Raw genomic sequence first — 12,474 nt, 5'->3', positions numbered from 1 at the left:
TTAATATAAATGTGGGGCAGTCTGGGAAAGCTGTTCATATGGTGTAATCTGAAAACTATACGGTTATTTTTCTCTTTTGTACACTATATGGGCAAAAGTGTGTGGTCACCTGACCATTAGACCTATATGTGGGTCTTCCTCAGAATGTTGCCGCAAAGCTTTAAACACAGAACTGTATAGCATGTCTTTGTCTGCTTGTAGCATTAAGATTTCCCTTCACTGGAACTAAGAAGCACAAACACGTTTCAGCATGACAATGCACCTGTGCACAAAGTGAGGACCAACCCCACTGAACACCTTTGGGATGATGTGGAACACTGACTGCACCCCAGGCCTCCTCGCCCAACATCAGTGCCTGACCTCACTAACACTCTTGTGGCTGAATGAGCAATTCTCCACAGCCATGTTCCAAAATATAACATAAAGCCTTCCCAGAAGGGTGGAGGTTATTTTAGCAGTAAAGGGGGACTTTCAACAAGCACATATGATAGGGATTGTCTGGTGTCCACAAATTTTGGCCAAATAGTGGATCACAACCAGAAGTAAAGTTACAGCATTTTAAAGTCTGGTTAACCCAAAAGTGAAAAATGAGTAAATTGCATTTAAAAATCCCATTCCAACTGTGGCACAGGCGCGCCATAGATATTTTGTCAGACAGTGTCTGATTATAAACAAAATTGATTAGATTTACAGCCGTGTCACTATGTCATGTAACTAACCATCAACTTGATCAATACCTGACATTCACTGTGTGAGGAAATCACACTAGCAACTGCTTTACAACCGTGTTTGTTAATCTGGCTCCTTACCCACAGTCTTTGCAGGGATATACCTTAGGCAAGATTAAAAAGTAAATAAAATAGTTCCACATTGTTTTGGTGAAATATATGTATGGTTTCTTAGAGTTGAGAGAACATATTCACCCAAATATTTTCCATGTAGTAGCTATCCTACTATTGAGCTATCTACTCTGGTTACTAACAATGATCAGGGGAGTGTTCAGTGCATATCTGAAACAACTTCTGTTCATTGTTTGTTTTTTATTTTTTTTTTGTGACAGGCTTATAAGGTACAGTACCACAATAAGTGGGCTGTATTGCTCTATTACTAACACATTCATATTACAACATGGATCATAATACTGTGCAAATCCAGTTTTAAGTATTAAAATGTGTGTGTGTGTGTGTGTGTGTGTGTGTGTGTGTGTGTGTGGTAATTGCCTGTATTTCTCTTTGTTACAGTAAGACCAGATCGTAAAAGGAGTTAACTACACACACATACACAGAGAGAGAGAGAGGGAGGGAGGGAGGGAGAGAGAGGCTGCTTTTCTGCTGTCCCCTAATTCAGTCTGTAACTGTAGTTCCTTGCCAAATCTATAATCCTTGAAAAATGGATTTTTAAAAAAAAAATTCTCGCAATCAGAAACAATCAGAGAAAACTGAAAGGTATAGAGAAAGAGAGACAGAGATAGAGAGAGAAATATGGAGAATAAAAAGAAAATGAATTGAGAGAGACATATGGAATGACAGAAAGAGTGATTAAATGAGTCATGTACAGGATGTAGGGTGTGTTTTGGTGTGTAAATAATGATTAATTTACTTAATACAGTGTGTGTAATACAGTGTGTGTATGTGCATTATTATCTATATCACTATTATCTACATCTGGGGCGTGTGTCTGGGTAAGACAGAGTGTGGGTTGAAAACAGAAAGTATGACTATTCATTCACTAATCACCTTATTTTCTTGTTATCTGGTGTGTGTGCATGTGTTATGTTCACATAAAGCCAGTGGCCCATGCTCAGCTGGAGATGCAAAAGTCAGTGAAGAGGGCAAATGCATCACCACACACACACACACACACACACACACACACACACACACACAAAACAAGAATAGAGTGTAGATGATAATGAGTCAGATTCAAACAAACTCTCTGTCACCAACCCATACACTTAAACGCATGACTCATGATTACACACACACACCTGCACTTACGCAGTGTAACACTATGTAAATAGTGGTTACATAGCATGCAGAGAGATGTTACTTAAGGCGGTCTGTATTTAATGATACTGTCTGGTGTCATCAGTGAGAAACTGCATGGTGCCTTCACTCATACTTATAATAAATACATTTGTTAGATGGATCCAAATAAGAACATGTACATATTATCATGTGATATATTTTTGCTTATTTTTGCATTCTGTCATAGGAAAATAATTAACTTCAGAGTGGTCACAGTACCCCGCCTTTATTTAATTTCTTATAAAAGCATGTCTCATCATGTTTTATTGTGTAATATGAATATATGTAAATAATATATTACATTATTGGTAATGCAAGTAAAGTGTGAGGAGGTGCACATGTGGAAAGAAGTACATCCATCATTATCAGACTATTCAGTGAATATCTTATGTCATTGTCCCTTGTGTTGTTATGGTGATGAACGTGTGGGCGGCTTTGTGTGTGTGTGTGTGTGCGTGTGTGTTTAATTGGAATCTGTTCGTGGTACTTGTAAATAACTTGTAAATGGCTGTTCTTTAACCCTGGCTGTGTGTGTACATAATTCTGATGGTTTTTTCCCCTTTTTTTTTTTCTGGATGTTTCACAGTTATTAATATCTTACTATATTCAAATTTCACTCATGCTAATGCAGCTTCAACTCTTTTCAGGATTACATTAATAATCTTTTTATTATTTATATGAATTATTAAAAAAAAAAGTATTTTCCTATCAGTTAACTGTTTAAACAACCAACATTTTTTATGTTAATGTTTTTTTTTAATTATGCTATATAAATAAAGGTGTGTGTGTGTGTGTGTGATATAGGTGTACAGCACTAACAGCCCTAATGGGACTACGGGAAAGACGTTTAAAGTTCATCTGCAGCTCTGGGACACAGCAGGACAGGAGAGGTTCGACTTATAAAATGAAATAAAATATTTCATCGGTTGTATACAAACATTGTAGTTTTACGACACAGTATCTACTTACAGCTTTACTGACTTTAAAGATTTTAACATTCCTGGAGGAACAACATTTCATTCCAGTGTATACAAGCTATAACCCACTTGACCCGACTTGAGATGACACAAAATGCCATATGCCATATTGGAAGGATTCGACTATTCCGTTGCGGAAATCGCTAGTTTTTTTTTTTTTTTTTTTACATAATGGATCTTATCAAAATCAATGCAGAAATATAAAAAAATCTTGTTGATTTCTCCTGAAATAGTGAAGATACTAGTTGTCATGGTAATGGCATAATGTAGAGTAATGCTAACGTAGTATAGTGTCCTACTGATATATGTAAAATAATACACATGTAAATACACTATTAAAATTGTAAAAATGGATGGATTAAATGGTCTTGGATTTGATCTAAATATTTTCTGACAGCATGAGTCATGACAGTTTTTGTACATTTAAGATATTTGTGGAGGTCTAACAAAGTATGACTTTAAGGATTTGACTTGATATTGGAAAATTTTCTGCAAGTTTTGACATTTTTATTACTTTGAGTTTTCAACAACTTTGTAATCTTTTAGATTATTCAATTACAGATTTCAGCCAAGATTCAGGATTTGTCATTAATATAAGTCCAGAAAATCATGTTGTCATTGCCTGAAAGCAATAGAGACAATAACTCATAGAGGACTGTAGTCATTGAGTAAGATGTGCTTTTTTATTTAATATAAGAAAATGGAATTGCTGGCACTTTGATATGGTTAAAAAAAAAAAAGACGAAAAAAAACATGCTGTTATAGAATATATAGAGTATAAAGTCTTAGTAAATATGCAATAATTTTGTGCTGAGGACTTAAAAGCACTATTGAGCTTTAATAATGTTCATGTTCATTAATTAGATTTAATGTAGATTATTGTTATTAACTTTCATTACAGGTTTAGAAGCTTGACGACAGCTTTCTTCAGAGACGCAATGGGATTCCTGCTCATGTTTGACCTGACAAGCCAGCAAAGCTTTCTGAACGTCCGCAACTGGATGAGTGAGTAATAATTCTAATAAATGGTTATAGTTAATGTATTATAAAAATACATCACAGTTAACAGGAGAAAAGTTATCACAGTAGTAAAACCGTATTTCATATTAGCATTTAAGGTGACTTCAAAAAGTGCTTGGTATTTAGTATTGACCAAATTATATGTAGGATTATGAATGGATGAATTTTATTTAATTACAATATTGTGTATTTCAAAAGCCATTAATCCACAAGTAAAATTTCAGATATAGTATATGAATAATACTGAAGAAAATTGAGGTCAAAGAGATGTAAACTTTCACCAGTCTTTTTCATCAAAATGATTAAAACCTAATCTCTATAACATGATTGTTCATGTTCATTAGAGAAACTGAGGTTAGCGCAATGTTTGAAGTTGGATAAATCTTTATTTGTTCCACCACTGAAATTTAAACCTGTAAGTTGATGAATTGTTTGAATGTGAAGGTCAGCTACAGGCGAATGCCTACTGCGAAAATCCAGACATTGTTCTCATTGGAAACAAAGCGGATCTGGCAGATCAAAGAGAAGTTCAGGAGAAGCAAGCTAAAGAGCTGGCAGATAAATACGGGTGAGTGTAAGAGATACAGTCAAGTGTAAAAATCTGAGTTCATCACCAACTCATCATTTTCAAAAACATATACATTTTGTAAAAAAGGTGAGTAAATATAGTACTACAATGCTACTAATTAAGACTATATTAGGTGTTGGTTGTTAAAAGATTACTGTGGGTAAGTAAGAGATTCCTGTGGGGTTGATGAACATACACCCCCACAGCTGCGGCTGAAAACTGCACTCGCAGTGCGTCTGACGTTAACATTCAGTTTACTGTAGCTCATCACGCAATCTGCGCACCACCTCCTAGATGCACTGTGTTAGACACAAATTGTAGTTTAAAAATGATCAAAAGCTGTCAAAAAGTTCAGGACTGAAGAGGAAATGTGAGTTCAGCAATGAATAATGATAATAGACTCTGAAATGAAGACTCTTGTGTTAGAACAGTTAAATGGTGTGGAGAGCATTAGTATGGCTGACATACCATTAGATTCCCACTTACACTAATAAAAAGACTGATGTGTACAGAATAATCTACTTCTGTCTTTAGCGGATTTTTAAAAATTATATACTGTAGTTGCTGGTAATTAATTTCATTTTAGGTGTATAAAAACAAAAGGCTGCTTTTCTTGGTGAAGGATTGAGCAAGCCTGCAGTACTAATGAATGAATTGGGAACATATCCATATTGTATGATGGTGCTAATCCATTCAGTCTAATATGGTCTCTCTTGCATGTACATGTTAGAATCACAAGCTTCTTCTAGTAGACATGTAGTTACAATATTTAGTGCAAGAATGTTGTCAGTATGTGGTTTAAAGCTTTGATCAGAATCAGGAATTAACACTGAGGAACTATAGCTACACAGGTTAAGCCTGTAGTAAGAAACCTAATTTCTGTTTTATCCTCATGAAGTTTTTTTTTTTTTGTTCATCCAGGTAATACTGCTTGATGTGCAGTCTGTCAGGGGGATTAAATATGTAAAACTGCATACTCCAGTGGTAGCATAGACTAAATAAATATAAAAATAGGAAGTGATCCCTGTGGAACACCAATATAAATAATCACCAATAAAACCCTGATAGTCCAACCCACTTTTCCATTCTATCTAGTAGCTGAAACATCTAACAGTCAGCACCAAGTGTGAGATCATTAACTACTCTCAGCAGCACTATTTCTGTACTGTGGCAAAATCTGAATCCTGACTGAAAATGAAAAAAATAAAATAAAATGCTATTACTGTGGCAGGACAAAATAACCTCCTTGAGTATCATTTTATGTATAATTTGACTTAAAAAGTGTACATTGGAAAGTCATTGCTCATATTTAATGGATCCAAGTTATGATTTTTTTTTTAAATAACAGTCTGACAGCAGCAGTTTTCTAGATCTGGTACTCGTTTCTACAGAACATGCTGAGAGTATCAAAGAGAGATTTAAAAAGGAATGTTGGGACTGGGTCTAGCGGGCAAGTGATGGATTTTAGCTGAGACATCACTTAGCTGAGCTTCATTAAATTTATTAAAAACTCTGAAAGTATTACATGCATGGCAGATCTTCAAATCAGGTTGAGCACCAGTCGGAGGCTGGAGACATGATCTAATGCTAATCGTTGTTTTTGAAATTTCACACATTTTGAGACCGATCCCTCTGGAAGGGGGTTTAACAATCTGTAGTTGCAGAAGTTGTTAAAAATGCTACTTTTATTATCACTAGACTGCAATTTTAAATGATATGGCAAATGCTGTGTAATTAACCTGTGATTGACTCCTCAGCTGTAACTGTCTGTAATTAATCGTTTAATAGTCTTTCATTTGTTACTTTTTTACCTTTAGTGTTGTGCTCTACAGTCCAGTGCAGATCTGTTGTAATCTGACACATAATATATCTCCACTGTAATTATGCAGCAAACCTTCACAGCTTGCTCCGTGTAATGACTATAATCATTGTAGCACTGTGTAATTTTGTAAAGAAGTAGACATAAAGGTGTCTGTGAAAATGGAGGTTTCAGTTTCTTTGTTGTTTTATATGTATCTATCAGTTCAGGCAGAATTTGCATTCATTCATTCATTTACGTTCAGTAACTGTTTTTTCCTGATCAGAGCCACAGTGAATGCGGAGTCTATGCCAGGAATATTGGGCACAAGGCAGAAATACACCACTCCAGTCCATTTGGAAATGTAGAGTTGCCAATCCATCTACTGCAATGTTGTTGGGAGGTGGGAAAGTAGATGGAGGGAACGTGTGAAACTGCTAACCCAAGCTCAGGGTTGAGCTCCGGACTCTGGAGCAGTATAAGGTGGCATCACCAGAATTTAGATGCATATTTTTTATTTTAAAGGTACAGAAAACTACATGGACCTGATTCATAATTAAGCTTACTAAATAACCTAAGGAGCCAACCTTTATCACATTTAGCAGAAAATAGGCCCCTTACTCAAGTAAATTTCTGTGTGCATCATCGTTAGGTAGGAATGAACCCACGCCACTAGGATCTGCATGTACAATGTCAGACCTAAACAGGCCAATGCAGAGATGCTTAGAGAAAAAGCAGCTGCTCGAAGTTTAAAAGGGACAAATGATTTTAAAACCCCAAATACAGTACAACCTGCTGAACTAGAGCAACTAATATTCAAGCAGAACATAACAAACCACACCATATTATTTCTCAAATTATCATTATTTCAAGATCTCATTTACAGACTTGCCTCTGTCCATTAGTGCAATGGGTCTCAAAGTGTCTGTATAGCAGAGCCAGAGGGTCCAAGATTTTTCTATTTTGTTATAGTGGACATCACACCATTATCAAAGTTATATTTGAATTCTTGTTTATCGGCTTATTTGACTATTCACTTGAAGGGGTTTAATCCAAACCAATAACTGATAAACATGTAGGAGTATGAATAATGTCATTGTGGATCTGTCTGTCTGTGGAATGCTCAGGAATAAAAAGCTCCAATAGACAGTCAGAATATTATTGCATACATTTAAGTAATAAGCCTAATTCAAAGTGTTTGTTTCCAAGTGACATATTTATACTAACTACAAAAGGAATAAATAATGAAAGACTTAAGTATGATGCACATAATTAAATGGATGTGCAATTTTCAAAGTTTAATTATCAAAGTTGGAAAAAAAACCCCAAAAAAAACCAACAACCTAGCTTCGAATCAAAATTCTAGGTAAGTTAGAATTTGCATGGCACACATTTTATTGCTAATCACATACACAGCACTTGTCCAAACTACAAACACTCAAATATGGCACTGTTTAACGAGCTCTGACTGCTCTGCTGCATGATTTCCCAATGAAGTGTAACTATATACATAAAAATAACAGTCGAGAGACAGCAGGAATGATTTTAAATGCTGTAAACGCAGAAGCTGTACACTGCTGATCAGAGCTCAGGTTTAGTGTCTGCAGCACAACAGCAGGTTATGTATGTAAACTGCAGGGAGACGGCAGCCAGGGCCTTTTATTTATAGTTCAATTATGATTAAAAAGGCCACTGCGGACATCAAGGGGCAGAGGGGCAGGAGTGTGTGTTTAATCTATAGTGGCCATGTGGACATTCCTTTGTGATTTGTCTCTTAGTGGGCTAATTCATTTGGACCTTTATTTCAAAGGTTCCAGGGTTAAAGTTGGACACTACATTGTGTTTATCTAATTGTGGGATTCAGTGTGATTCAGTACTGTATTTTTGTTTGGAGATATTTCATCAATATTTGTCACCTTTAAATTTAGATTTTTTTTCCCCTCAAGTTTTATTTGTAGATCACTTTTATCTGTAGAGTTTTGTTACTTGTCTTTGTCTCATTGCAACACTAACAAAGCTGCAAACGTCTCAGGCTTTGTTAAAATCCCATTCTACATCATTTACTGTTCCTTTCTCACTTCCAGCATCCCATACTTTGAGACGAGTGCAGCGACGGGCACAGCAGTAGATAAAGCTGTGGTCACTCTGCTTGACCTGGTGATGAAGAGGATGGAGCAGTGTGTGGAAAAACCAGAAAATGTCGACGCACATTACACAGACAGCACCAGCAAACTGAGCACCACGCCAACAGCGGAGAAAAAATGCGCCTGTTAGAAATTGCCTTATTGCGCCCTCGTGTGGACGGATGTGGAGTTACAGCTCAGTCCTGTACGTACTCGAGTGATTATGAAAGCAGGGTGCTGGATCTGTTTGTAAATGCATTTAAAAAATCTGATCATTTCTTTCTTGTTTGTAGTATATCTAGTGCGTTTTGAAGAAAAAAAATCTGGTTAATAAGCTTTTGGTCTTTTTCCACCTCATAATTGGTCGTTTAAACACCCGTATAAACAATGATTCTTTATAATAATATTTATTTCTTTATAAATTCTTTATGACAGGTTATGAGTTTTTTAATACTCAGTTTTTAAAAGACTTGCATTAAAGCATGAATATACTTACTGTATGATAGAATGTATGGATTTAGTTCTCCAGTCCACTTTTATGAAATTAATGCTTTCTGCCCTTTAATTACTCATAACTAGAGTTTTGTTTATATATATTATACATACATACATATATATATATATATATATACATACATATATATATATATATATATATATACATACATACACACACACACACATACATATACATACATATACACACACACACATTGTATGTATATTGTGCTGTATCTCCAATGCACTTTGGGGTGATTCTGAAATTGTTCTAGTCAACAAGGTAGTCACCTTTTCTCCATTGTGTTTGTTTAGAATATCTGTTAAATTTTTCTGTTAACTATGACAAAGCTATTCTAGATATATTACATTTTAATTAATATACAAATTAAGAATTATTTAAGACAGAATATCTATGAAGATTTTAAATATAGAGTCTACACACTTACTCTACTGTCCATTTTTCTAAATGTATGTTTTTGTTTCCACATTTAGCTGAACCCGGAAACACAGTTAACTCCATTTTCTTTATATGCCCAACTTCATCTTAGCTTTCAGGTTTAAAGGTTCACAATGGATGCTGGGTTTTATTCTGCCATGCTTGATATAGCGTTGTCATGGAAATTCTTATTTTTAGTATTCATCTAAATATGTTGAGGAAAAGGAACAGATTAGGCTTAGTTCTAAAATATTGCATAACTTTCTTTGGCTGTTAGAAAATATTATAGGAATATTTTGCTCAAAATTTCTAATTTAGCTATAGTGGTTGTAACATACTGACAAGAAGTGCATGTCACCTTGAAGGCATAGAAGTATTAATGTTGGTGCTTTTGGGTAAAATATTCCTTCTCTTTTTCAATCCTTGATTTAATTTGTTTCCAAAACAATAATTTCTCAGTCATTTTTAAAAGGAATTATTCCCTAATCACAGTGTATTTGGCTAACGTGTTACACAGATGTACTCATATTTACTGTAATTTCACTCCATTAATGTGAATTCCCAATTCAATTTCATATTTTAGTTCTTGTATTAATCTAAAAATGAAAACCTTAAGGGACAGTTTTTTGGTAATAGATTGGTCCACATCTGATTTCCTTAGAAACAAAAATCTTAGTAGTGATGATTATTAAAACATACCAATCACCATAGTAAGTATAATGCTAAATTATATGCATTCACTCACCCTTGTGTAAGGTGAAAGGTCATTTGTTTCAAGTGACAAATATTTTAGACTTAGAAATGGATTATTCAAGATTTATATAAATGCTTAGAAAGCAGGCTTACAAGTTCTACATGCCAGTGAATGTGGAGCTGTAATGATTGGGGTGGCTGTCACTCTGAGAACATGGCCTGAGAACTTTGCGCTACACGTTCAGACCTCCACAGCGAGTCTGTGGTAAGAGCTGAAAATCCAGGAGTGGTCTTTCTCCCAAACTTCAGTTATTTCATAACTTCATTTTGCTTCCATGATGCGGAAGTGTTTTGGACAGTGTGTGTAGGTTAATGGTGCAATTTATCATTCTAACCACTTTGTGTATTATGTGTAGCTCAACTCAGACTGCCAGAATAATTAACTTCTCGCATGCTGTTTGTGTGCCAAAAACACTTTTTGTATAGTATTAATTAGTTTAATAGAGCTTGTGCATATGTGCAGATTCATTATCATTTGTCAGTGTACCAAACATTATATTTTTTATATATATATATTTTTTATATATATATATATATATATATATATATATATATATATATATATATATATATATATATATATATATATATATATATATACACATATACACACACACACACACACACACACACACAACAGTTTCTTTGAATAGGAGGGCTAACTCCAGTTCATAGAAAACAAAAATCTGTCTTATACACAACTATTTACATTTGTTCTATTCAAAGACCCTACTCCTGAATGTACACAACATATCTGTTCAGTTTTTATACACATGGTACTTAGAGCAGTTTTTAATTTGGTGTAATATTTCCCAAACTTATTCACATCATAGTGTCTACATGACACTATTATAATATTAATAATATTATAAATCTATAAAACACTGTCAAGAGTCATTGAGAAACATTTAGATAGCATGTCATTTGGTTCATAACTTTATCCTGTTTTATTGTATTTAGTAATTAGCTACTAGCCTGCTAGTTAATTGCTAGCACACTGAGCTAAAGCTAAAGCCTGTCTGAGGGCACAGGGAAGGTACTCAAGTGTAACTACTACCTATATGTTACACATAATATAGCTAACCTACAATTTATTACATTACACAGTTACTTGAATGTTAAATTAATAAACAGTATCACTGCTCACAGTTAATTCGGAGTGTTAAAATGACCCAGTGCTCACTGTGCATTATGGGTAACACTCACATTCCATTAGGCGCTGAGAACTACATCATATAAACGGCGATGAAAAGTCTTGTTAAAATGGATTCTATGCATTTTTTTGTGTTTGGGACAATTCCTAAAGTAGCTGTGCTCTAGAAAGTACACTTACTAGAACTTACACTTTACTCATGAATTGTAGCGTTTAGGACAGAGCTCTAGTGGGAGCGCTGCACGTTTGTGTTTTTCCTGAACCAATACAATGAGCTGAATTGTGGTTTTTCAAAGCAAGAAATTTTTGAAACTCTACAAGACAGAGGTAACTGCTGTAATGAAAAACGTAGCGTACGCCATTTCTGAATGGCTGGCATATCAGTTTCACACAGAGTTGGTGCAAAATACAAAAAGGAAAATATGCTTTGCATGTACAGTATTTATAAGAAATTAAAAATCTCAATAACTTACCCAGATAAAAACTCATGGTTTTGTCCCATAGGCTACGATGAGTAGCTTTTTTTTTTACCCTTCGGATATTATTTTTCATATACGAGGATCTGAATTACCCAAACTTACAAATTCAACAAAATTAGCAAACATTTATACTCAATCACACAACTTTAAAGTGTGATTTACAAAAATACACGAGCATTAGCATAACACATTAGCATAAGCACTACTTCAAATATGTACATGATTTTAATTTAATAATGTTACCTTTTCACCTCCATCAGTGCCAAAACCAACACTTTTTTATATTCACTTACTGAACTCTAGGCTCTCTTTATAGCAAGTGTATGTAAATGTTTTGTTTTCCCTTCCAATTTATGAAAAAACAAGAGGGTTTTGCCATCCAATGACAATTTATGGAGCAAACGATATTCTTGGAATGAGATAAACACATGAGCTAAAAGATAATTTCTCATAATCTTTGAGCAGTACACAATTACAAACATCTACCTAATACTGAATTTGAGAAAATCTTGAAAGTTTACATTAGTTTTCTCTCATTGTGCCTGTATAGCTCTACTGACCAATGATGTGCTGTGCAAACCTGCAGACCTTTATTCTAGTATGTACACAGCGCTTATATAAATGAATGCGTATAAAGTA

General features: G+C 34.6%; 1 protein-coding gene across 2 annotated transcripts in view; it reads left to right on the top strand.

The window, feature by feature from the left end:
* Nucleotides 1-9,088, top strand: part of rab27b (RAB27B, member RAS oncogene family) — a 41,862-nt gene extending 32,774 nt beyond the window's left edge. For both annotated transcript variants that reach the window (XM_026928782.3, XM_026928783.3), the window contains exons 3-6: nt 2,832-2,917; nt 3,906-4,009; nt 4,469-4,592; nt 8,475-9,088. In XM_026928782.3, the coding sequence (XP_026784583.1) occupies nt 2,832-2,917; nt 3,906-4,009; nt 4,469-4,592; nt 8,475-8,664 (504 nt within the window). In that variant the 3' untranslated portion in view covers nt 8,665-9,088. The remainder of the gene's footprint in view (nt 1-2,831; nt 2,918-3,905; nt 4,010-4,468; nt 4,593-8,474) is intronic.
* The last annotated feature ends 3,386 nt before the right edge of the window (nt 9,089-12,474 follow it).

This window comes from Pangasianodon hypophthalmus, chromosome 15, assembly GCF_027358585.1.
Source record: "Pangasianodon hypophthalmus isolate fPanHyp1 chromosome 15, fPanHyp1.pri, whole genome shotgun sequence".
NCBI lineage: Eukaryota > Metazoa > Chordata > Actinopteri > Siluriformes > Pangasiidae > Pangasianodon > Pangasianodon hypophthalmus.
The sequence above is the reverse complement of the archived record's forward strand: the minus strand, read 5'-3'. Positions and strand labels throughout refer to the sequence as shown.